The sequence below is a fragment of the Peromyscus eremicus genome, chromosome 16_21, assembly GCF_949786415.1.
Source record: "Peromyscus eremicus chromosome 16_21, PerEre_H2_v1, whole genome shotgun sequence".
NCBI lineage: Eukaryota > Metazoa > Chordata > Mammalia > Rodentia > Cricetidae > Peromyscus > Peromyscus eremicus.
In genome coordinates this window covers 20,997,091-21,022,234 of record NC_081432.1, presented here as the reverse complement: position 1 = coordinate 21,022,234, position 25,144 = coordinate 20,997,091, and the positions used below count along the sequence as shown (strand labels likewise).

General features: G+C 38.0%; 1 protein-coding gene across 2 annotated transcripts in view; it reads left to right on the top strand.

Annotated features, from left to right (window-relative positions):
- Ctnna3 (catenin alpha 3) overlaps positions 1–25,144 on the top strand; it is a 1,349,586-nt gene that overhangs the window by 1,302,962 nt on the left and 21,480 nt on the right. The window contains exons 17-18 of one of the 2 annotated variants that reach the window (XM_059281473.1): positions 4,800–4,934; positions 18,572–18,955. In XM_059281473.1, coding sequence (XP_059137456.1) covers positions 4,800–4,934; positions 18,572–18,577 — 141 coding nt within the window. In that variant the 3' untranslated portion in view covers positions 18,578–18,955. Of the gene's footprint in view, positions 1–4,799; positions 4,935–18,571; positions 18,956–25,144 lie in introns of those variants that run through there. The other variant, XM_059281472.1, reaches the window with a different exon arrangement.

Below are 25,144 nucleotides of genomic sequence, written 5' to 3'. Positions count from 1 at the left end.
AACTTTTTTACTGGCATTTGGGACCCTACTCCACATACTAGATTGCCTTGCCCAGCCTTAATACATGTGGAGGTGCCTAGTCTTACTACGATTTGATATGCCATGTTTCGTTGATGTCCATGGAAGAAGTGCCCTTCCTAAACGTAAACAGAAGAGGAGTGGATTGGGGGGTGGAGACAGAGGGGGGTTAGGGGAGTGACTGACAAGAGGTGAGGGGGGAGAAACTAAAGCTAGTATTTAAAATAAATAAATTTATTTAAAAAAATAATAAAAGATAATTCTCAAATTTGGATGAATATTCTTCTAAATATGTGTTTAGGACTATGAAAACTATTCAGATTTGCAGAAATAGGAATATCTGAGGAAATGGATGTGTCAGTTGAGCTGATTTGGTCATTATACACTGTTTCATAGAAATTATAAATCTGAGTGCTTTAAATATGCACAAATATTAGAGGTAAATTTAAAAAAACCTCAGGCTTTTTCAATATCAATGACAGGTTTTAACACATCCTAGAGCATGAGAATTTACCTGTTAGAATGATCTTCTTCTTCAGGTGAAAAAAAAACTGATTTCCAAATATATAACCAAGATTTTTATCAAACTTGTAAATAAAAGATGAATCTGGGTCAAGCTGCTCACAACTCCAGAAGTTCATCTCAAACTCTATACCCATTTCATCGTCCTTTTCTTAATAGAATTATATAGCCTTCCAGCTCACCCCTGAGAGAGTCTTGAGAAAGATTGAATATTTTCTTTGAATGTGTTAAATGTGAGAAACTGTAGCACTGGTTATTAGTTCAAGAATAAAAATAGTCATCAAATGGAGATAGCTTCTGGTTAGGGATGGGGACATGTGTCCACTTCCCCTCTCGGCACTGGAACTCCATCAGCTTAGACCTGTGAAGGCCTTGTGTACACTGCCACAGTCTCTGTGAGTTCATATTTGTCTCAGTCAGGGAGAGGACTTTTTTTTTTTAACCTTAAAGAGTTTTTCATTTGTATTATGGTTCCCAAGTTTGTTTTTATGGGTTGTCTGTGTTTGGAAATGTGTGTGTGTGTGTGTGTGTGTGTGTGTGTGTGTGTGTATGTATGTGTGTGTTGAGTATGTGTGTGTATGTATGTGTGTCTATGTGTGTGTTGTGTATGTGTGTCTATGTGTGTGTGTGTCTATGTGTGTGTGTGTGTATGTGTGTGTGTCTCAGTAGGTGTTTCTTCAGTTTTTTTTCTTGGCTCTTTTTGTTGTTGTTGTTGTTGTTTCTTTTGCCCTATTCTGCTTTCTTTGTTTTTTATGTTATTTTCTTTCATTAGTTTTGGGTGCCTGTTTGTCTCCTATTGAGAAAGAGAGAAAGAAAGGGTATAAATTTGAGTGGGTGGGGTGTGGAAAGGTTCTGGGAGGACACTTTTAGAGGCCTCCTTGTATCCTGGTGAGACAAAGCAAGAAAGGGTGTAGATATAGGTTGGTAGTGATGTGGGGAGGATCCGGGAGAAGTTAGAGGAGGGCAACCATAATTAAAATATATTGTATAAAAATCTATTCTCAATTAAAAAAAGAATCAAATCAGTAGTTACAAGGTAAATTTCATCAGGAGTTTGCTAAACCTGAAAGAGCAAATCCATGCTAATCAAATTTGTAATTTAAAATAAAAGGCCAACTTAAGAAGCCCATTTAGAAATCAAGTGGCAGTTTAGTACTTACCATGTATAGTGATGCCTGTAAGAAGAGAGACATTATTTCTGGCCACATAGGTAAGGATGGAGTCTCCATCTTCCTTTAATTTCATCTCTGCTACCTATTAGTTGGCAAGGAAACTGCCCCTCTGTGCCTCTGTTTCTGCATTTATTGATTGTGGGTTATAGTGGATCCATGGATTATGCAGGGATTTATGCATTCCCTGTATAACTCTTCTGTTATACAGGGAATAATACATGACAGATGAACCACTATCTATGCCAGGACTGCCATTGGATCTGACCATCAGAGTAAAGAAAAAAGAGGAAGTTCCTCAATAAGCAAAATCAAAAGTGTTTTGAAGGACTGCTGTGAGGGAGAAATGATTGTTCATCCATGTGAATGAACCAGAGGAAACAAAACTCTCATATTTACTGTTTTTGAAGTTTAGTTTGTGAAATGGCATTATCTAGATCTGACTGAAAGGTTGTGCATCATGCTTTTGAAAGACCAGGTGTGGTGCCTCACATGGAGGAAGTACTGAGTGAACATGCACTTTCTGTTGGGATGAAACAATTGGGGATGCACCTTTTTTTCATAGGAGGAAGATACCTGTGTCTCAGAGGTTGAGCACTGAATGCGATTACATGCCTAAATTATTAACAGTAGCATCCTGCAGGCAGGAAAAACTATGGAAATTAGCTGATGCCTTCTCCTCTGCTTTCTGTTTTTCTTTCTTCTTCTTCTTTCTCTTCTGCCTTTTGCTCTTTCTTGTTTCCTTTTACTGAATTACAATTTAATCTTCATTAAGAGCTTTGTAGATCACTGTTAATTCCTTATTCAAAACAAAAATAACATTTATCTAACTCGTTTTTTCCATCACATCTAATGTCCTTCTGGCTGCAGATCATGTACCCACCAAGCTTTGTATGTGTCTATTTCTGTCTAGCAGGTGGAAATGTTTCTGCAGAGGAACATATTTGCTTCCTTTATTGATCATTATGAACTTTGAGTGCATGTTCCCATGTCCTCATCTTGTACGCCTGACTTGGAGATATGTAGACCAAAGGACTTAACAATATGAAGTAGAACAAACTTCTCAGGAATTTCCCAACCTTGCCACATTCTAGTTACAAATTAGTTATCCCTCTATACATATGAGTTATGTATCCACCAATTCAGCCATGTCCAGTTGAGTTTGATATAGGTGGTTATTTGATGATGTATGTGTACTGTTCATATACTGTCTTTCTTGTATGCCATTATTTCCCAAGCAATATAATATTCCAACTATTTATATACTGTTTAAATATATTAATTATTTATATGCAATATAGATATATTTAAATATTTAGATATAGTTTACCAGAAGGATGTGTTTAGGTTGCACAAATACTTTGCCATTTTATTTAAGATGAACTGAGCAATTTTGGATTTTGGTATCTATATATGTCCTGGAACCTCTCCTTAGGAGATAGTGGAAGATGATTAGAATAGATGAATGCAGATATTCATGAGAGATTTTTCTGGTCTTTCATCTTACATTTTTACATTTATTTTTCATGGGAGGTGGGCAGGACTCACATGTCACAATGTACATTTGGAGGTCAGAGGATGACTCACAGGAGTCTGATCTCTTCTTCTACCTTGTGTATTCTAAGAATTGAACTCTGGTCATCAGATTTGGTGGCAAACACCCTTATTACTGAGCTATCTCACTGGTGGATGTTCATCCTACTTTTTAATTTGTAAACTTATGTAGTTCAATTTAAAGATTTTAAATACTGTATAATTATGAAAATAATGTGCATTTATTTCAATACACATGTAATGTATGAAGAAAGTGAAGACAACTAACTATATCATATCCATTATCATTTTCATAGACTTCTTTTTCAGTATGCTTAAAATCTACACACTTGATCCAATTTAGTTGAAGTGATTCATGCAATTTTAAATTCAATTTTTAACTTTCTGCCATTGATCATTATTCTCCCATATCATTGGAAAACATTTTAAATATTTTATTGTGTATTATTTTATTTATGCATATGTATTTGTTTGTGTAAGTGAATGCCATACATAAAATGTAGGTACCTGTGGAAACAGGAAGAGGAGGTAGAGGAAACTGGAGGTAGAGGTTGTTGTGAGTTGCCTGGCATGGGTTCTAGGATTTGAACTTGTTTGAATTCTCTGCAAGAGCAGCAAGCTCTCTTAACCAGCAAGTCTTCTCTGCAGCTCCTGAAAATACATTGAGATGATACAATGTCACAGTATTTAGACAGACATTCATACTTCCTCTTCCTACTATTTTGTGTTATTTCTAATTTTTGATATTTTAAGTACTGTAGCAATAAATTTTTTATTATGAGTTTCTGTTTGTATATCTATGTTCTTATGAAAATCTATTAAAGATAGAATTAAGGTGAGGAACATACTTCTTAAGCCTCTAATTTCATTGGTGAAACAGCAGAAAGACTTTTGCCATGTTATAGTGAAGCTTCGAACTATTTCCTTACAGTTCCTTATAGAAAATTAACCACCAAGGGGGACTGTTTTTTAAAAAGAGGTTTGCTACATCCTTCAAACATGTGAGTTGTCTACATTGCACATGTAGATATCATCTCAGGTGGAAATAATTTTCTTTATCTGCACCAGCTAAGCACATTTAAAGCTGAAAAATAATACAGCACAATATGCTTTGTTGTGGATTTGATATCCTCACACAAATATCACAGGGAAGACAGCAAAAAACCTATGCATTTCATGGAATATTCTTGTAGTGATGAGATAATTGCATGTTACTATTTCTTCATGTCTACCTAAAGACATAATCTGAAGGCGGCTAAACTTGTCATAAGTTGAAGGCAGAACTTCATGTATTTCTTTGTATGTGTAAATTCCTATCACAAGTATTTTGCTAAACTCAATGACTATATCTGAAGAATACATAGCTGTTTTAACAGGCGCTTTCTAATGAAGTGTATGGGATTGTACCTGGGCTGGCATAAGAAACAGACGGGCTTGTGGAAAATTGCTAAGGTATCCATGGTGTGTGTATTCCCCACTCTGATGTACCTCTTTTTTATTTTGCTCTTTCTGTTTTTATCTCTGATGTACTTGCAGTGTCCAGATCCACCTTGCAAACAGGACTTGCTGGCTTATCTGGAACAGATTAAATTCTACTCCCACCAGCTGAAAATCTGCAGCCAAGTTAAAGCTGAGATCCAAAACCTGGGGGGCGAGCTCATCATGTCAGCCGTGAGTACTGCCTGTCACTTCCACCATTACACACAGAAGACACTGGGCACAGAGCAGCCATGGTGCTGCTCACCACCATCCCCCAGATGAATGTAGCATAGGATAAATTTGGCCACAGTTAGTATAAATTGCATGTAATGTAAATGTAGTTACATAAAAAAGGAGAGAGTCTCATCGGGGCAGAGAAAGGAAACTAATCATTATTATCTAACTCTGCCCTAAATTTTAGCCCAGTCATTATAATCACTTTCCAGGTTTCTTTTTTAAAATGTTAAATCAGTGGTTTTTTGTTTTGTTTTTTTTTACTCCAGAGATTAAAAAATATATCAGGTTTTTGATATGACCTGGATAAGAAATTCATGGGCACGTAGAACAGTTTTTAGACCTTATAAAGTGCACTGAGGTAACTCTGAATTGAGTTCTGTAAGGTTTTAAAATAAATGAATGTAAATTATATATTAATTCAATTATTTTGTTATTATTAATTGGTATTCCTTTTCTACATATTTATTTTTATAAGCCATAAATTCTGGTCCTGAGAGTAAAAGAAATCCCATATGTAATTTTTGAAATAGAGTGTTAGAAATATTTTGCATTAGAGGAACTTGCATAAATTCTTCAGTGGCCTTGAGTTTCAAGATGCTTTTAAATTACTGTGGTAGAAATAATGTCTGGTGGGTTTTGCTCATCTTTTAATAACATTAGATCATTTCTCTAGAGCAGGCACAGTAATAAAATAATATTTGATGTCTATATTGGATTCGGTTATCAGTGACTTTGAGAAGGACACGGACCAAGATTATGAATTTAAGTTAAAGTAAAGCATGATGAACATTTTAGGAAACCATATTGCTAGAACCCTTTTTAAAAGCTGTACCAGTATACTTATGTATTAGCAGCATCTCATCCTTCTGTATCCCAGCATGAAACTTTCTCTTAATGAATTGATGTTCTTGAAGTAAATGTAGTTACGAAAAAAGGAAAGGTTATCATCAGGGGCAGGGAGTGAAAACTAATCATTATTGATTATCTATCTCCAGCCTAAGTTTTAGTCCAAGCATTACAATCACATTCCAGGGAGACATTTATTTGATTGTTTTGTTTTCTTTATTATCTGAAGCAATGCAATACAGAAAGGTTAAATAGCTTCTGTGGGGTCATACAAGTAAATGTCAAAGTTGAGGTTTCCCGTCAGAGACCTCTGTGTTTTTTCTTTTGGTACTCAGCATTGAACCCATGAAGAAATTGAGGCTCACAAGGCAAGAGTGAATGATTCAGAAAAAAATGGTAGAATTTCTCTCTTGGTTTTTATTCCTGTAAAGGTCAGAGGAGAAAATAAAGATTTATTTCCTTGATATACAAATTTTAGAAAAACACACAGATGGATATCAATGTTGATATCGTTTTACTTTTCAAAGAAAATATATTTGATTAAATCACAAGCCATATAAGCCCTATTAGCAGGTCTACATAGGAATATACACATATTCATGGGTACACACATACAGTACAGAGAAAATTGTTTAGGTACCGGTGATTATTTTTACTATCACAAGTAAGAAATGAATTTACTGTATATATCCTATGAACATTATAGCTTAGTCTACATTAAACATGAAGAGAACATATATGTTTATTTACAAGCTACATAGACCAATTTTTATCACAGTGTCTTTTGTAGTGTGTTGAGTATCTCACATAAGGTATTGAATACATCAAGATAAGGAAACACTGTGTATAGATATTGCCTGTTGCTCATTCTGTGAGGACAAGGTTTACAGCAATACTGCTAGTCGAATACTGAGCGCTGCTATTTCAGGAAAAAGTCTGGATTCCGTATTTAGTGTTTCGTTTCTACGGACTGTGTCACTTGCCCATTATTTAAATAAATAAAATTGAAAAATTATAGGCCAAACCACAGTAAATAATGACCACCTCTGCATAAACACATTGCATATGTGCATTAAGCTATCTGATGCTATATTTCTAAACTATTAAACATCCAGTCTTTTTTCCCTTACTCAATATTCCACACAGTCATCATCTTTTCCAAATATATACAATGGCTTTTGTCTTACTCAGAGCAAAGCTCTCAAAAATACTTAACATGTCCATAGGTCCATTCTTGACAGAGCTTTTCAAAAACATAATTTCAATACTTATAAATCAGTGCCTTGTTTATCATCATCAGACAAGCTTTCTCATGCAGCCAACAGGAACAAATACAGAAACCCACAGCCAGATATTATACAGAGAGTGAGAGACCTTGGGACACTCAGCCCTAAATGGGATGTTTCCATCAAATCTCTCTGCTCAGAGCTCAGAGAACTCTGCAGAAGAGGAGAAGGAAAGAGCATAAGAGCCAGAAAGGGTGGAGGACACTGAGAAAACAAGGCCTTCTAAATAAAGAAGAGCAAAGTATAAGGATTGCACAGGTCTGCACCAGGTGCTCTGTATTCATATTATGGCTTCCAGTTTAGTGTTCTTATGATGATAATTCTCAGTGTATAAATGAGCGAGTCTCTGATTCTTGTGCCTTTTCTTGGGCTCTTTTCCTTTTGTTGGTTTGTCTTGTCCAACTTTGATATAATAGTTTTGTGTCATATTATTGTATTTTACTTTGTTACGTTAAAAAATGAATAACTGAGAACCTTGCAGCTAGGGTAAAGGTTAACAAATGAACTGTCATCTGTATCTGTTAGGAGAGGGAAAATAAACATTTGCTAATGAAATGACACTGTGTATATCAACCACTCCAGGGCAGGCCTCATGTTCAGGAGTAGTTGAACAACACATAATGGACTCCACAGTTTTATGTGTGTTTTTATTTGGTTACAGTTTGGTGTTTTGTTTTGTTTTTTCTTTCTTTGGGTGGTGTTTTTTTTGTTTTGTTTTGTTTTGTTTTGTTTGTTTTGCAGGGTTTGTTGTTGTATTGGGGTGGTGTTTTATTTTGTTGTTGTTTTGTTTTGTTTTTGTGTGTTTGTTTTGGGGGGTTGTATGTTTTTGTTTGTTTCTTAAACAACTTAAAGTTGAGTTGGTAGGGAGGGGAAAGGATCTGGAAGGACTTGGGGGAGGGGAAGAAGATGATCAAAACATATTTAAATTTAAAAACTGTTTTAAATAAGAGTATATATATTTAAAAAATGACTGCTAATTGTCCATCCAAAATATAATCTTGCGATATATAAATGGGTTTTACATTCACTATTATTTGGTGTGGTAATTCAAATTAATAAACTTTACATTATATATATGGCAGAAACCATTTAAAACCCAGGATTTTCAATTTAAAAATGAAGTCATTATGTATCCATGTATCATTGTGAATCCAAAGCTATTTGTCATCGTTTTGCCCACAGTTCTCCATTAGAAAAATAAATCTGCCAGAGGAAAGTATGCCCCCTTTTACATTTCTTGACATCTGCTCTCAGGTGGGTCCTGGAGAGCTTTTAAAGTACATTTCATTTTTGTGTGCCAAACTATGCTTGCTCGAATATTTCCATGACCCTATATTCACCTTCTTTCTTTCTTCCTCCTTTTTCTTTGTTTCTTTATATGTATCTTTTTTTTTTCTTCTTTAAATTGAAAACTAACCTGTTATGGGGTTTTTAAAAATTAACAAGCACACTTATTTTTAAATATCACATAGATTTTGTATTTAAAACAGGAGAGTTTAACACAGAATATGTTCATCGCAGAGTCAGGTTTATGTGACAGGACTCTTGGAAAATATATTTGATAAAGAAGTAAGTCTGAGTGGCTGTGATTCTGGACTGAATAGGCATAATATATTCTGTGAGTGCTGAGGGTTAGGGCAGAGAAGTTGAATAAGTGAAATGAAATGATTTGAAATACATTCTCATCATACGGCATTGAATTAAAATCCATCACCTCTCATGTGTAAGTCTATACAATACATATCTCTCCTGATTTTGCATGTTTTAACTGTAGGAAACCAAAAGTACAGTTCATTAAAATATCACAGAAAAGGCGCTGTGTGACTCTCTCTGCTGAGCACACCAACACATATGGACCACAAGAAAATGACTATCCAGTGGGTCTTTTATGATGCTCAAGTCCATACAAAAGTAACATAAATAAAAGACACTTGAGTGTGTGATGTTAATGTAGAGTAATTCAATGAACGGTGTACTCGTAGTGTGCACAGATGTGCATGGTTGAACAAGGAAGGGGATAATTAAGCCAATTATACGTTAAGGGTGAAGGACAGGGAAGACTTACTTCAATGTTCTGGGAGTCAGCAACTTAGGTAACGATGACAACACTCCCTAAATGCTACACATGGTGGGAAGAGCGGGTCTAGAAGATTCAGTAGATGTGTTTGGTTTTACTCACTGAAGTTAGGTGACTATGGGACATTAGAGGGGAGAAAGAAAGTTCCAGGAGAAGCTGGAGCTACAACTGTGGCTCTTAGGGAAGAAAGGTCTAAGAAGCAAGTGGAGCCATTCACTAAATGAATGCTGGAGGATTTTTTTTAATATTTTTATTTTATAATTAATTTAATTTTACAAATCAGCCAATGAGTCCCTTGTCTCCCCTCCTCCCACTCCCCAGCCTTCCCCCCCCAATCCACCCCTTATTCTCACCACCTCCAAGGCAAGGTCTCCCCTAGGGAGTCAGCCTGAGCCCAAATGGCGAGAGAGAGGAGGGATTATATGAGCAAGAGATATTGAGACCATGATTGGAAAAAGCACAGGGACAAATAGCGAAACTAGTGGAAACATACAAACTGGAGAAGGATTTTAAGGAACTTGCTGAGACACGGATTTTCCAGAAGACCTTTCACAGTGTACTAGTTTACTTTGACACTTATAGTTGAAAGGTTTCTCCAGTTCTGCCAAGCCCCTGTACTCCCGTAGCCCGCTTATAAAATAATCACTTAGAAGCTTATATTAATTTTAACTGCTTGGCCATTAGCTCAGGCTTATTACTGACTAGCTCTTACATTCGAATTAACCCATAATTCTTATCTATGTTTAGCTATGTGGCTTGGTACCTTTTCTCAGTTAGACATTCTCATCTTGCTTCCTCTGCATCTGGCTGGCGACCTCTGACTCAGCCCTTCTTCTTCCCAGAATTCTCCTTGCCTGCTTTCCCTGCCTATACTTCCTGCCTGTCTACTGGCCAATCAACATTAAACCAGTATACAACAGCATTATCCCACAGCATTTTAAACAAATTGGGGGTTAGTGTCTCCCAGAGCATCTGAGAATCATCAAGGAGCCAGGCATTTTTGCTCCATCAACTTGGTGGCTCTGACTGGTGGCATTATTATCTAGACCAAAGAAATATCTTCCGTCAGAATGAAGGGAAACAGAAGCATGTGTTAATGGCTTCACTTTCCCCTGGACATCGACAAGCAGAGTTTTGTCAGTGACGAAGCATGATGAAAATAATGTTCCATTTGTCTCTCTGTGTTTTAGCCTGGATGCAAATCCTTTCCTCAGTGTAACCAGTTGTGTTGCTGTGAGGGAAAAGGTGGGCATTGGCCGCAACCAACTTTGCACTTCTGGTGCTCTGTGAATGCTAAAGCTCAGCAGTCCTTGCTCATGTTTTAAACATCTGCTTTTAAAGACATAGTCTCCTATAGAAATTCTTGAATCTCTTAAATGAATCACTTTGTGGGAGTTGATAACTATAAACGACGTAGACAATTGATGTTCCCTGAGCCTGAAAAGCACAAGTTAGATACCTTCTTAGAAAGTACCTGAACTTATTTGTCAAGCTGTATCAGACTTAAAATGATGGTAATGACACCACAGGAAGATGAGAACCAATGCAGGGAGAGAGAAACGATGGGGACATCTAATAGAATATGGAGGAGGTTGGCAGGGAGGAGAAGGTGTCTATGAGTACAGCCTCCTGGAACAGATAGAATTATAGATGTGTTGAAAGCCTATTTATCCTGTGGTACTTATATAGGTTTAAATGGAAATAACTGAGGAATTCTTAGGAAAAGAATAAGAAGCATGAAGAAATAAATGAACCAATGAAAAAATTGACACAATAACAGAAAAAAAAGATAACATTTTAAGTGAGTGACAGAGATGAGGTTAGGAGGACAGTTAAGAGATTAAGCTTGGAAAATGAGAAAGCTTTTCTTCTGAGCTGGGACCAAGGTGAAATAAGATATAATCGCACATAAAGACTAATGAGTGGAGAGCAGAAGTAGTTCTTACTCTGGATCTCATCTTTTGATAAAATTAGAGACATCTTCTGTTAGCACTGGAGTTCGAGCGTTCTGTCCAAACACCACTGTAGCAGTGGAAATAAGATGCCCACATCTTCAATCACTTCTCTACATTGCTTAGAAGAGAAAGCAGCTCAAGGTAGTCGCAGTGATTTGAGATAGAGGGCAGAGAAGCTGCTTGCCCACTTTATCTGTCTAGATCCAAGCTCCAGGACATTACCTGATGGTGGAATCTGCCCCAGCCTGCTCATCCTTTGTTCCTAAGAATGTGAAGTCACAATGACTTTCCAAGTGCTTCCTCTCAAATCACATGGGAGTCCTCTAAAGTACCAGTACAAAAGAGTCATTGGGTGCAAATTCCTAGTAACTAAATGGGATCTTGTGGTTCAGTCTCCACAGGCACTCTGACTTATGAGTGGCTTAAATAAAAAAAAAATAGGGGTTAGGGATTTAGCTCAGTGGTAGAGTGCTTGCCTAGCAAGCGTAAGGCCCTGGGTTCGGTCCCCAGCTCCAGAAAAATAAATAAATAAATAAATAAATAAATAAATAAATAAATAAATAAATAAATAAATAAAAATTTAAAAAAAGAAAAAAGAAAAATATAGAGTGGTCGGGTGGTGGCAGCACATGCCTTTAATACCAGCACTCAGGAGGCAGAGGCAGGTGGATCTCTGTGAGTTCAAGGCCAGCCTGGGCTACAGCATGAGTTCCAGGATAGGCACCAAAACTGCACAGAGAAACTCTGTCCCAAGAAAGCCAAAAAGAAAACTATAGAGTGTAAATCCCAAATGATTATCCTGTACTCAGATTACCAGAAGTCAGTCCACCAAACAATCTGTCAGTTGTTCCTCTAGTCTCTGGAAGCACAATGGCCAGCTGGATAACCATTATACCTCATGAAAAGAGGTGTGTCATAAACAAATAAGCATTGTTATAATCTAGTGTGTATGTATATATAAATTCCACAGGGGGAAATTCAAGTAATAAATAATTTGAAACTCTTAAAATTATCCTTTTCCCAGGTGCCATGTTTTTAGGTCAGCAAATTTTATATGAGTTAAAATTGATTAATTATATAATTACTGTGTTTTGTGAATTTCCTTTAATGTGTTTAATTGTACCCTCTTACCCGAAGCAGGTGTGCCAAAGCCACACTTTTAAAAATTGGGAAAATATATGAAACTAATCCATTGGGAGTGGGAAGATCAGCAAGATTTGAAGTTTTCCAGGCAACTGCAACCAAGCTCTGGCTTCTAGCAGGGAGCAATATATATCAATTAAGGAACGATAGGGGTCAGCAGTAATATAACTATTGACCAAAGGAGCCACCAGGGCCCACAAAACTTAGGCAATCAAGTACATACAAATCACCTAGTAGGCTAATGTGCTTGCCATGTTATAACGTTAGGGAATTAGCTAATGAGCTTTCTGGATATAGTGTATCCATTTGTCTAGGCATGAAAAAAAAATGAGAAAACAGCAAAAAAGGGAAGATTTTAAAATTAGCAGAAATACTTGTCAAGAAAGACACACGGGGTTAATGTATAAAATGGAAGATGTGAAGGAAATGGGGACAGGGGGAGGGATGAAGAAGGAAGGAAGGTAGATAAAAATGAAAGAGGAGATGAAAGTTTTAATTAGAAAATTCAGCTACAGAAAGTGGCTTTTGCGCATTGGTTGTTTGATTTGTAAAGTCATGCTAACCAGGAATCAAAGCAAGCACTGATACCTTAGTGATTTAGGAATTTTTTTTTTTTAGTATGTGTGTGAGGGGGGTGGTTTTGTTTTTGTATTGCTATTCAACAAAGCGGATTATGAAATTATCTTGGTCTGGAGATAAACAGCCATCATCGTGGACGAGATTGTTGCTGGGAAGGTGTATTCTGCCGTGTATCCAGTGGCAGCCACATTTGGATCTCGTGGAGTAATATGTTGTGTTGTCACTATCTCAACTTGACACATAGGGAAATAGATGGAGTGTTTTAATAACTTGTTCCAGGACACAGGGTAGGGCTCAGCAGATTCAGAAACTGAATCTTGGCCATCATATTTTATACTTCATAGTTACTGAAAATATTCCTCTCTAATTTCCCAGCAAGTTTGGTTGTAAGGTGACAGGAGGTGATATCAGAATACCTGGCTACATGGTGCTTGCCTTTGCCAAGGACTAAGGTCTGGTTTAATTGAAAATTAGGAGAAACACTGACTGAACATAATGTTAATGACAAGAAGGATTTATTGAGTCAGTATTTGCAAGGCTAACTGACCAGAACACACACTCAAAATATGGAATCAATAGAATGCAATTGAACCCAAAAGACTGGAGCAGGATATAATCTAGACAAGTAATGTGTTCCTTCTTGATCCTTTCTTGTATTTATCTTGGTTCCTTCCTTCTAGATTTCTGGTCTTGTTCCTGTTGTTCTTCTCAGCTTGTCTAAAACACCTTCTTCAGCAACAGTTACTACATGCAATAGGCCAAAAAAGGTAGAAATCTTTTACCTCAATTTGTTTTAAGAGGACGCGTCTATGATGCTGCTTTATTTTTCACCAGTGAGAATAAGATGTGTGGCTTTAGGCGCTTTCCTTGGTGATGGTTAATCTAGAGAAGGCGACACATACCAAACCAGTATGATATCTTCTTTGTGACATTAGGATTGGCTTGGTTTGGCTTTACCGAGATGATGACAGTTTCTCTTAGGAAGATCAGTGTTCTTTTTGTTTTGTTTTGTTTTTGTTTTTGTTTTTTTTTTGAAATTAAGATATTTTTGGTCACAGGAAGAGGTGAGATCAGACATCTGGATGAGATACAAAATCAGTGCCAACAAAGAGGAATGAAATAGAGGAAGTGTGAATTGGTGATAAGGTGTTTACTGCTTATAATGATGGTCAGATTGCTGTTTGTAATAGTCTTACATGATTCAAAACACAGACACTAAATTATTATGTTCAATTCTGTTAATATTTAAAACAGAATTGTTGACTGTCAAACTGTTCTTGAGAATGGAATTGGCTTGTTACCAACCCATAGTAGGGAAGAGAAGAAACTATGTCTTTTATATGCTAAACAACCTGAAACTTGGAACTTCAAAGAGCGGGTGGAAGAAAAGTCCATGAGGTAAGCAAGATGCATTGACAACTGTAGGAAGGAGCCAATGCCCCATTAGGCAAAATACACATCAAAGTAAGATCAGCCCTCCATACAGACACTTGGATGCTTGTGAGTTTAGCTGGGAACCAGGTATAAAAGCAGAGATGCAAAAGGGAGAGAAGAAAATCAGCAAGGTGCTAAGGATTGTGGAAGAGCAATGTTGATTTCAACATTCATTGTAAGAAGATAACAGAAGTGAAAGCAGTGTGAGCGAAGACACAGGGTGGCAAGGATTACATTCAAAGTTGTCATTTCATTTCTTGGAAATATGTAATAGTCAATTTAGTCAAGGGATAAATGCTCTCTCCCTCTCTCCCTTTCACTTCCTTTCTTCTCTGCTCCCTCCCTCTCTTCTCCCTCACCCTCTTTTTCTTTGAGTTGCCTATCAAAACCAGTGCAATCTCATTCTTTCTTCGTGGCTTGCTATATTTTAATTTTATTTATTAGTATGGAATGAATGGCAGGTGTGTGTTGAGGGGGTGTTGGGGGATAGAAGGAGAGAAAGGGAGAGAGATGTGGTGGTATGGATTTGTTCCTGGGGGCAAGAAGACAATCGTGGGGAGTCTTTCCTCCTTTTACCTTTAGGTGGTTTCCAGGGATTGAATTCTGGTCATCAGGCTTTCACAGTAAGTGCCTTTACCACTGAGCCATCTTGCTGGCCTTTTCTTCATGACTTAATGTCTAGATGACATTAATAGCAAATTAATAACCCTTAGTATGTGATATCAATCATTGGCTTCTTGTGCTTTCATCTATTTCCAGGTTGCTCACCTTTAGCACTATTTGCCTATGAGAATAAGTTAATTAGTTGATTGTTAGGGTGTCCCGTACACTGTAAAATGTTTAACAATACCCCTCAACTCTTTATGAAAATGATGATGCATCTCTTTAGCTGACTTTCCTCCACCTCTCAGCTGCTGGTGTTGGATGTCTTCATCTCAGTTACTCCTTGCTTTAGAAGGTCCTCTGAGTGGGTCTGCACAGCCACCCCTGCATGACCTGCCTATGTAGCTAGCTCATGACTGAGGGGTTGATTCAAAGCAGTAGACAACCCAATTCAAGACATTGTTGTGCCATTCTACAACCCCTGGGAGGTCAGGCAAAAGCTCACCTCTAGCTCAGATGAGCTCAAAAGAACATGGGAACACTGTGGTATCCGTTATCATTATCCATTCATGAGGGGAAGAGATGGTGTGGGAGCTTGTTCCACTTGGTGACTACATTTCACTTACTGACATGTTCATATATATGCTTTTATCCTCTTAACTGCACTGCAAGGAAACCCACGGCATTTGGTTGACAAGCACACAAAGGCTAATAAATGAATATAAGTTGCAAATATTACATGGCTAGTAGTGACAGAAAGAAACTGTGGACTCAGACTCCAGTTGCGGCCCTCTGTGTCATTCTACACTAGCACATATATTTATTCTAATTTTCCTGCCATGACACAGAAAACAAGCTTCCTGTCCTCTAAGAGTTCAGCAAGGAAGAGAGACAAGCAGAAATACTACAGTCTGTAACATGTTTTACTACAAATACAGTTTCATTTCACTTGATTCTGAGAACTGCAAGTATAAGAAACAAAGCAATACATAAAATTAGAAATTAAATTAATAATGGGTTGTGACAGATAATGAACCAATGTAGACTTTTTGAATACATATGTTCTAGATAAATATATTAAAGCTACAAATTAATGAGCAATTCAAGTAAAACGTTGTCACTACTGATAGCATAAGTGGTTATTGAGAAAGATATTTTATCAGGCTTTAAGTTTGAAAATAATGTTTGCTTTAGTTACATCACTATTAGAGTATCAATAGGATACATGAAAAAAAATATTGTCATCTTCCAGTTGATAAGACACAGAAGTATCCAAAATGAAAATGTCTTATACTGACCTTCAATGAAACATGAAATTTCCAAGAAATCTAAATTGAGTAAGGGTATCTCATCAAGGCCTTGTGATAATGTGGCCCAGAAATTCTGCTTTCCGATGATGCAGCCCATGACAACAATAACCCTGACAACCTGTGGGAGCCAAGTACAGTCTTGCTCCTTTGTGATAGCAGATCTTAGGAGAATGCATACAGTCAAGCTCTGGGTCACAGGACTTGACCTCTTGCTGACTTTTCTGATAATTGTGATTCTGAGAACAAGACATGCAGAGCCTTTCCTTTAATTTTTATTTTTGTGTGTAGGCATTTTGCCTGCTGGTATGTCTGTGCATCACACGTGTGCCCAGCACAGAAGCCAAAAAAACGACGTTGGCTCCCCTGGAACTGTAGTTATAGACGATTGTGCACCTGCACATGGGTGCTGCAGATCAAACTCAGAGACTCTGGAAGAGCACTCAGTCAGAGCTTTAATTACTGAACCGTATCTCCAGCCCAGCAGTCTTTATACCATCTACAGCTTAGTTAAGCATGGCACAACCCAACATGCATGTGTGTGCAGGTGGAAATGTGTGCGCACAGGATGTTTCTTGAAGCTTGATTTGTTTTTCCATGGTAGTTTTAGGAGCCCCACTTGTATTTTTTTTTTTAAAGTTCTTTCTGGTGTTTTTGAGATTTTAATCTAATGACATCATTTCCCCCTTCCATTTCCTCCCTCCAAACCCTCTCATGTACCCATCCTTGTCCTTTTTCACATTCATGGCCTCTTTTTTCATTAGTTGTTGCTGCGTATATGTGTGTATTATGTATTTCTAAATACAGCCTGCTCCATTTGTATAATGTCAATTGTTCGTATGCTTTCAGAGCTAATCAATTGGTTTTGGGTAACCAATTTGTGCGTCCTTCCCTGGACAGGACTATTTCTCCCCCTCACACTCATGCACACACATGGTTGTGTGTATCTCTGATTATCACTTTTCCTCTTTGACTTTCTTCCCTCTCTTTGGTGTCTTAATGATTTCTTAGAGTTTAATACAACAACTTCCTCTTAGTACCATTTCATTTAGTTAGACCTCTCATTTGAGCTCCTGCTGAGTCAATATTTAGTTTGTCGCGTGCATCTCGCGGATGACCTGAAAGATTCCATGTATTAACTGAACGGCTAAATATGCATGGACTTCTGAGTGGCACGTCTTCGTCCGCACTCCCCATCCTCCATCTAGGGGATGTTCTGCAGTATGTTCTGCCAATTTCCTCCCCTCTTAATTGTGCCGCTCCGTGGTTGGTACAGTAATTCGTTTTCCTGGAAGATAGCTCATGCTGGAAGCAAAGAAAGAGAACTCCTTGGCATCATCTCACTAATTTTGTAGAGCTGTTTTCTCTAAGGTAGCATTTTTAAATGGCCCCATTTATGCGTCTGGTGCTCCACCTGGGAGCAGGAGCCAGGCCCGGTACAAGGCATGAATAACATATTTTTTTTCTAATGGCACTAAGTGCCTCAAAACATGCTGCAAAGAAAGAGGAGGGTGACAAATGGATCCCGGAGCAGCCCTGGGTGGCTTCTCTTCGGAAGGGTCAGTGAAATACTAGGACTACTTGAATAATGTCAAGAAGGGTGGTCTGAAAGGGGGAAAGAGCACCTGCTAATTTATGCAGGAGGTTGTCAAACTGTGTCCTTACGGCTTTGCCGATATTGCATAGCTCTCATGGAAAACAGATTGGTTCTAACAACAATTTCTAAGGACACTTATGTAAGTGGCATTGGTATGTGTGTGTGTGTGTGTGTGTGTGTGTGTGTGTGTGTACATAAATACAAGTATAAACTAGTCTCATAGATGTTTAATAACTTTTACATGCTCATTGTTCTAACAAAAAGAAGCCAGGGAGCATAGTCTATTGGTATTGATTTCAAGGCTCTCTCATATAATTTAAAAGAGGCTCCTGCCCCACAGAGGAGTATAATCAAACCATCTAGGACCCTCATATGTTTTGTGTCCTTGGACCTGTGGTAGAAGGCTGGTAGAGGAGTGTGTTCCTTCTATCCTGTTATTCACCTTGGTAGATGTCATTTGAGGATTCTGTTTGTCCTCTGCCATTTCAGAAAAAGGCAGTATTTGCCATCAGTGGAACTTACCAGCAGTATTTGAGGAAGCATACACAGTCATGGTTTGTAGATTTTCTTTGTGTAAACATATTGTCTATGAATTTGCATGACAGTACGCATTAAAATAAAATGTCTCTTAGCAGTAGCAACGAGAAAGACAAAAGCAACCCTGTGGGACTTGTCACATAGCAGAAAACTACTTTGATTTCTCTTCGCGTTACTGTTATTTTAGCCTTTTAAACAATTTATAAGACTTATTTTTTTTCCCCACAGTGTTGAAAATCAAAGCCTAAAGCTAAAGTTAAATAAGTCATCCCTGAAGTGACATAATGAGTACATGGGTGAAACATGATTGACACCTGGGCCATCTGACCACAGAGCTGACGTTCCCAGGCAGCGTGTTTATGCCTCCCATGTCTGACCTCGTTGAGCTCAGCAGCATCATTCCTGTGTGTGTGTGCGTCATTTTCCTGTGTAGTTTTTAGACCCTCACCAGAGTCAAGTCTCCCGCTTCCCTCTGTAAGTTCAGAGCAGGAGGCACATTGCTAAGAGGAAAGTGATGACGTGGCTGTGTCTGGGAGCTTCTCCATATTCCAAATCTTCTGTCGGCAGACGCCCTTCCCATTGTCCCAGCTCTGTCACATCAGCAGCTGCCCTTCAAAACACCACAGGACCTATCCTGCTGCAGGCCTTAATTCTAATTATTTCTGAGATAAAGTTACTCTCATGAGAAAGGCAAGTGCAGAGTTTTCTCTGCAGCCTAATACAAACTTTGATACGCTAAAGATTCATCTTGGGTAGGGAGAGATTGTCCGGTGGTTAAAAATGTGTAGGCATTTACAGAGCACAAAGGTCAGTGCTCTGCCTCTCATAATTACCTGTTACTGTGGCTCCGTGGAATCCAATGCTCCCTTCTCACCTCTATGGGCATCTGTACTCACGCATGCACACACAGACCCATCCATATACATAATTTTAAAAATAAAACTTGATTAAAAATTCTCATCTATGTCATATATATGTATTCCATACATATATGTAAATGTGTATATAGTCATATATATGTATGTATACACACACACACACACAAACACACACACTCTTTCTACACAATCCCACAAACAAACTGAATAAAACTGGCAGTGAAAGCCTGGAGAAGAATTTACACGAAGTGAGCAGTCTCTGCTAACATGGAATGATCCAGAAACATCAGGTCTAGAGAATGAAATATAAGGAAGGGCCATGCTTTTTCAAAATGCTGCTTTCACCTTTTCCCCATCTCCCCATTGCTTAAACTGTAAATATTTTTATACAAGTTCAGGGCGGATTCATGCAGGTTCCAACAGGATGGGTGCTACCTTCTATACCCAATTACAGTCACATTAAGGAAGACAGAATAGAGTGAATCTGTGTGCGCACACACACATGTGTATGCATTTGTATGTGCACGCATGTGCATGTGTGTATTGTGTGTGTGTCTGTATGCATACATGTATTGTGTGTTTACTTGTGAATACGTATGTGTGACTGTGTGTATATATACATGTGTGTATGTGGTGAGTGTGTGTTTGTGTGAGTGTGTGTTTGCACACATACATGTGCATGTGTCTGTGCCTGTGTGTGTGTATGTGTGTGTGTGTGTGTGTGTGTGTGTGTGTGTATGAGTGTGAGTATAAGTGAATATGCACGTACAGGTCACAGGACCTCAGCTGTCCTTCCAGAGGTACTCTATATCTTGCTTGTTTGTCTTTTTAATCTGAAGTTTTTTCTTTCTATTGAAAATATTTTTTTTCTCAGATAATATATCTTGATTATGGTTTCCTCTCCCTCTGCTCCTCCCAGCTCCTCTTCACTGTCATCCAGATCCATAACCTTTCTGTCTTTCATTAGAAAACAAACAGGCTTCTAAGGGTTTATAATATAATATAATATAATATAATATAATATAATATAATATAATATAATATAATATAATAAATATAATATAATATAATACAGTATAGTATAGTATAGTATAATATAATATAATATAATATGATAAAAAAAACAAATATATCGGAATTGGACAAAACTAAAAAACAGAAGAAGAGCCCAAAAGAAGGCATAAGAATTAGAGACTTACTCATTTCCACACTGAGGAATACCATAAAAACACTAAACTTGAAGCCATAATATATACAAGCAGGACCTGGTACAGACCTGTGCAAGTCCTGTCCATGCTTCCTCAGTCTCTGTGAGTTCCCAGGTGCATTGATCCTGTTGACCCTCTAAAGGCCTTGTTCTCCTGGTGTCCTCCATCTCCTCTGACTCTTACACTCTTTCTGCCTCCTCTTCCACAGGGTTCCCTGAACCCTGAGGGGAGGGATTGCAATGGAGACATCCCATTTATGGCTGAGTGTTCCAAGGTCTGTCACTGGCTGCATAATGTCTGGCTGTGGTGGATCTGTGTATTTGTTCCCAGCTGTTACAGGAGGGGCTTCTCTCATGATGGCTGATCAAGGCACTCATCTATGAGTATAGCAAAATGTCCCTAAGAGTTGTTTTATTGCTCAGCAATAGAACAATAGAATTTGGTTTTACCCTAGGTCCCTGGACTATCTAGTCTCAGAGTCTTGGTCATCCAAGCAGTGTTGGATATGGGGTCCAACTTGTATAGTGGGCCTTAAGTCAAACCAGATATTGGTTAGTTACCCCTAAAAGCTTTGTGGCACCATTGCACTAGACTGCCTTGTAAGCAAGATACCATTGTAGATCTAAGGGTTTGTGGCTGGGTTGCTGTTTACACTTCTCTTTTGGTAGAATGCAGAGTATATTCCTGCACCAAAGACATTATAACTTAGAGGGGAAGGCTCTGGGTAGGCATCGGCTTAACTTCTCCCAGTTCAGTGAGTTGGGTAGGTGTTGACTTCAATAACAGTGTCTTGCTGACAGTTCGTGAAGTGTCATCTATAGTCTTGGCAATGGCCTGGTTTGTTTGGGGCTTCCCATGGGACCCCTTTAGCCAATGACTCAATTAGACATAACCTAATCACAGTACTTGAAGCTTCTATGGTGACAAAAGATGTTCACTTGGGGCTATGTCTTCCTGTCTTCCCCACTATTTGGTGATTGCATTTAGATTGCCTACACACACACACACACACACACACACACACACACACACACACACCACACATGGAATATTCTGGTGTATTAGATTTCTATACTACCCCTCAAATGGACATTAATTTTATCTATCTCTTCCCACATACCCTCCCTCACCTCCCTGAAACTTGATCCTCCTTTTCCAGCCTCCCCTCTGCCAATCCATCCATTATATTCTATTTGCCTTTCTTATGGAGACCTATCTATCCCCTCTAGTTCTTTTCTCTATACCTAACCTCTAATTGTAGCTTGGTTATCATCTTCTTAACAGCTAATATCTACATATAAGTATATACTTATTTGTCTTTCTGGGTCTGGATTACCTCACCCAGGATGATTTTTTTTTTCTAATTTCATCCTTTTACCTGCAAATTTAATGATTTTATTTCCTTTAATGCTTGAGTAATATCCCATTGTATTATGGTACCACATTTCTTTATCCATTCATATGTTGAGGGACATCTATCTAGGTTGTTTCCAGTTTCTGGCTGTTAAGAATAGAGCAGCAATAAACATGGTTGAGAAAGTGTCTCAATGGTAGGGTGAAGCATCCTTTGGATATATGCCCAAGAATGGTACAGCTGAATCTTGAAGTAGTTGGTATCCCTTCTTCATGAGGAACCACCACACTGATTTCCATAGTGGCTGTACAAGTTTGCATTTCCACCATCAATGAATGATTGTTTGCTAACCAAAGTTGGGAGATTTTTAATGAGTGCTTCTATTTCACTAATGGTTATAGGTCTGTTTAAACCGCTTATCTGATCTTGATTTAACTTTGGTGAGTGCTATGTATTGCGAAAATTATCGATTTCCTTTAGATTTCTAATTTGGTAGAGTATGGGTGTTTAAAGTATGTCCTTAGGATTCTTTGAATTTCCTCAGTGTCTGTTGTTATGTCCCTCTTTTCAGTTCTAATTTTGTTAATTTGGGTATTCCCTCTCTGCCTTTTAGCTAATTGAGATAAGGGTTTGTCAAAAGAACCAACTCTTTGTTTTATTGATTCTTCGTATAATTTTTCTATTTTATTGATTTCAGCCCTGGGTTTGGTTATGTCTTGCCATCTATTCCTTTATCGTGCAATTTCTTCTTTTTGTTCCAGAGATTTCAGAAGTGCCATTAAGTTACTAGTATGAGATTTCTCCACTTATTTATTTTTTAATATAGGCCCTTGGTGCTATGAACTTGCCACTTAGAATTGCCTTCATTGTGTCCCCTAAGTTTGGATATTTTGTGTTCTTTTTCATTCAATTCTAGAAAGTCCTTAATTCTGTCTTGACCCATTTTTCATTCAGAATTAAGTTGTTCCATTTCCATGAGTTTGTAAGCTTTCATTGATTCCTCTTTGGTTTCTGTTGTTGAAATCTAGTTTTAATACATGGTGGTCAGATAGGATGCAGGGTGCTATTTCAATTTTCTTTTATCTGTTGAGACTTCTTTTGTGTCTGAGTATGTGGTCAATTTTAGCGAAAGTTTCATGAGGTGCAAAAAAGAAGATATATTATTTTGTGTTTGGGTGAAATGTTCTGTAAATATCTGTTTGGGCCATTTGATTTATAATGTCAGTTAGATCCATTTTTTTTCTGTTTTTGTTTTTTGTCTGGCAGGCCCTCCTATTGGCAGGAGTAGGGTATTGAATTCTCCCACTATCTGTATATGAGGGTCAATATTTGATTTAAATCATAGAAGTGTTTCCTTTATGAACTTGGATGCCCTTGTGTTTGGTACATAGATGTTAAGAATTGCAATGTCCTCTTTGTGGATTTTTTTTCCTTTGATGAGTATGTAGTGTTCTTCCCTGTCTCTTCAGACTAGTTTTGGTGTGAAGTCTGTTTTATCAGAGGTTAAAATGGCTACACCAGCTTGTTTCTTAGATCCATTTGCTTGGACTATCTTTTTCCAATCTTTTCACCCTGAGATGATATATATCCTTGATGATAATATATTTTTCATGAATGCAGTAGAAGGATCAAACCTGTTTTCACATCTATTCTGTTAATGTGTATATCTTTACTGGGAGATTGATACCATTGACATTGAGAGATATCAATAAGCAGTGATTGCTGATTCCTGTTATTTTGTTGTTGTTGTTGTGGTGGTGGTGGTGGTGGTGGTGGTGGTGGTGGTGGTGGTAGTGGTGGTGGTGGGTGGTGATGATGTGTGTATGTGCTTACCCTATTTTGATTTTCTGGTCTGAGATTATTATTCCTTGTGTTTTCTTGGGTGTGGTTGACCTAGTCAGATCGAAGTTTCCTTTTTCTCTACTTCTGTAGAACTAGATTTTTTGATAGATACTGCCTAAATTTGTTTTTGTTTTTGTTTTGTTTTATTTTTCATGGAATATTTCATTTCTCCCATCTCTTTTGATTGAATGTTCTACTTTGCATATTAGTCTGGCCTGGCCTCTATGGTCTTTTAGAGTCTTTAGAACATCTGCTCAGCCCTTCTGGCTTTCAAGTCTCCATTGAGAAGTCAAGTGTTTCTTATTCTAATAGGTCTGCCTTTATATGTTACTTGATCTTTTCCCCTTGCAGCTTTTAATATTCTTTCTTTGTTTTGTTTGTTTAGTGTTTGGGTTTTTTTTTTTTAGCCTATTTGTTGTTCTGTATGTCTTTTGTTCCTTGATATGCATCTTCATTTTTAGGTTAGAGAAATTTTCTTCTATGATTTTGTTGAAAGTATTTCTGTGCCTTTGAACTGGTATTATTCTCCTTCCTCGATTTCTATTATTCTTAGATTTGGTCTTTTCATAGTGTCTCAGATTTCCTGGCTGTATTCTGCCAGTAAATTTTAGTGTCGACATTTTCTTTGACCAAGGTATCCATTTGTTCTATCCTGTCATTGGTGCCAGGGATTCTCTTTCATCTCTTGTATTCTGTTTTTGAGACCTGCCTCTGAGGTTCTGGTTTCTGTTCCTAATGATTTTATTCCAGATTTCCCTCAACTTTGCTTTCTTTTATTGATTCTATTTCTGCTTTAATGTCTTGAACTGCTATTTTTATTTCCTCCCACTGTTGGTGTTTTCATACATTTCTTTAAGGGATTTATTCATTGCCTTTTTAAGGACGTCTAGATATTTATAAAAGCTACTTTAGGGGCTTTTTCTTGTGCTTCAGCAATGGTATACTCACAGGACTTGCTGTGGTAGGGTTGCTGGGTTAAATTGGTGACATATTGTCCTGAATATTATGGGTTGTGTGTTTATACTAAAGTCTAGTCGGAGTTTGGGAAGTTTCAAATTCTGATTGCTGATATCTGGTCTTGTCTTTGATGAGTGTTTTGTTCCTTGCTTTCTGTTGCCCTCTCTGGTTCTTAGGAGAGTGTGTGGCTGTGTGTTACCTGGCAGGAAATTCTTCTGAGACCCAGATAGATGTGGCCACTGGGGGCTCCAGGTAAACCCTGTGTTTCTAATGTTGGGAGCTGGCACTTTGAAATGGGCATGGGCTAGGAGTGGGCAAGGCTGAGGGAGTGCACAGGAGGGAGGAAAGCAGGGTGTCCCACCAGGATCTGCTTAGTCCCTGGGAATGGAGGCAGAGAGTGTGGAGAGACTGCAGTAGGCAGTCTACTACAGAGGTGGGATGAGACTGGGGGATTGGACTTAGAGGAATGGAGGGAGAGGTAAGGATCTGCATTTAGCCTGCCTGCTTCCCTGGCCAGAATGCTTCTTTGTTTGTTTCCTCAGATATGATCCACTGACCAACC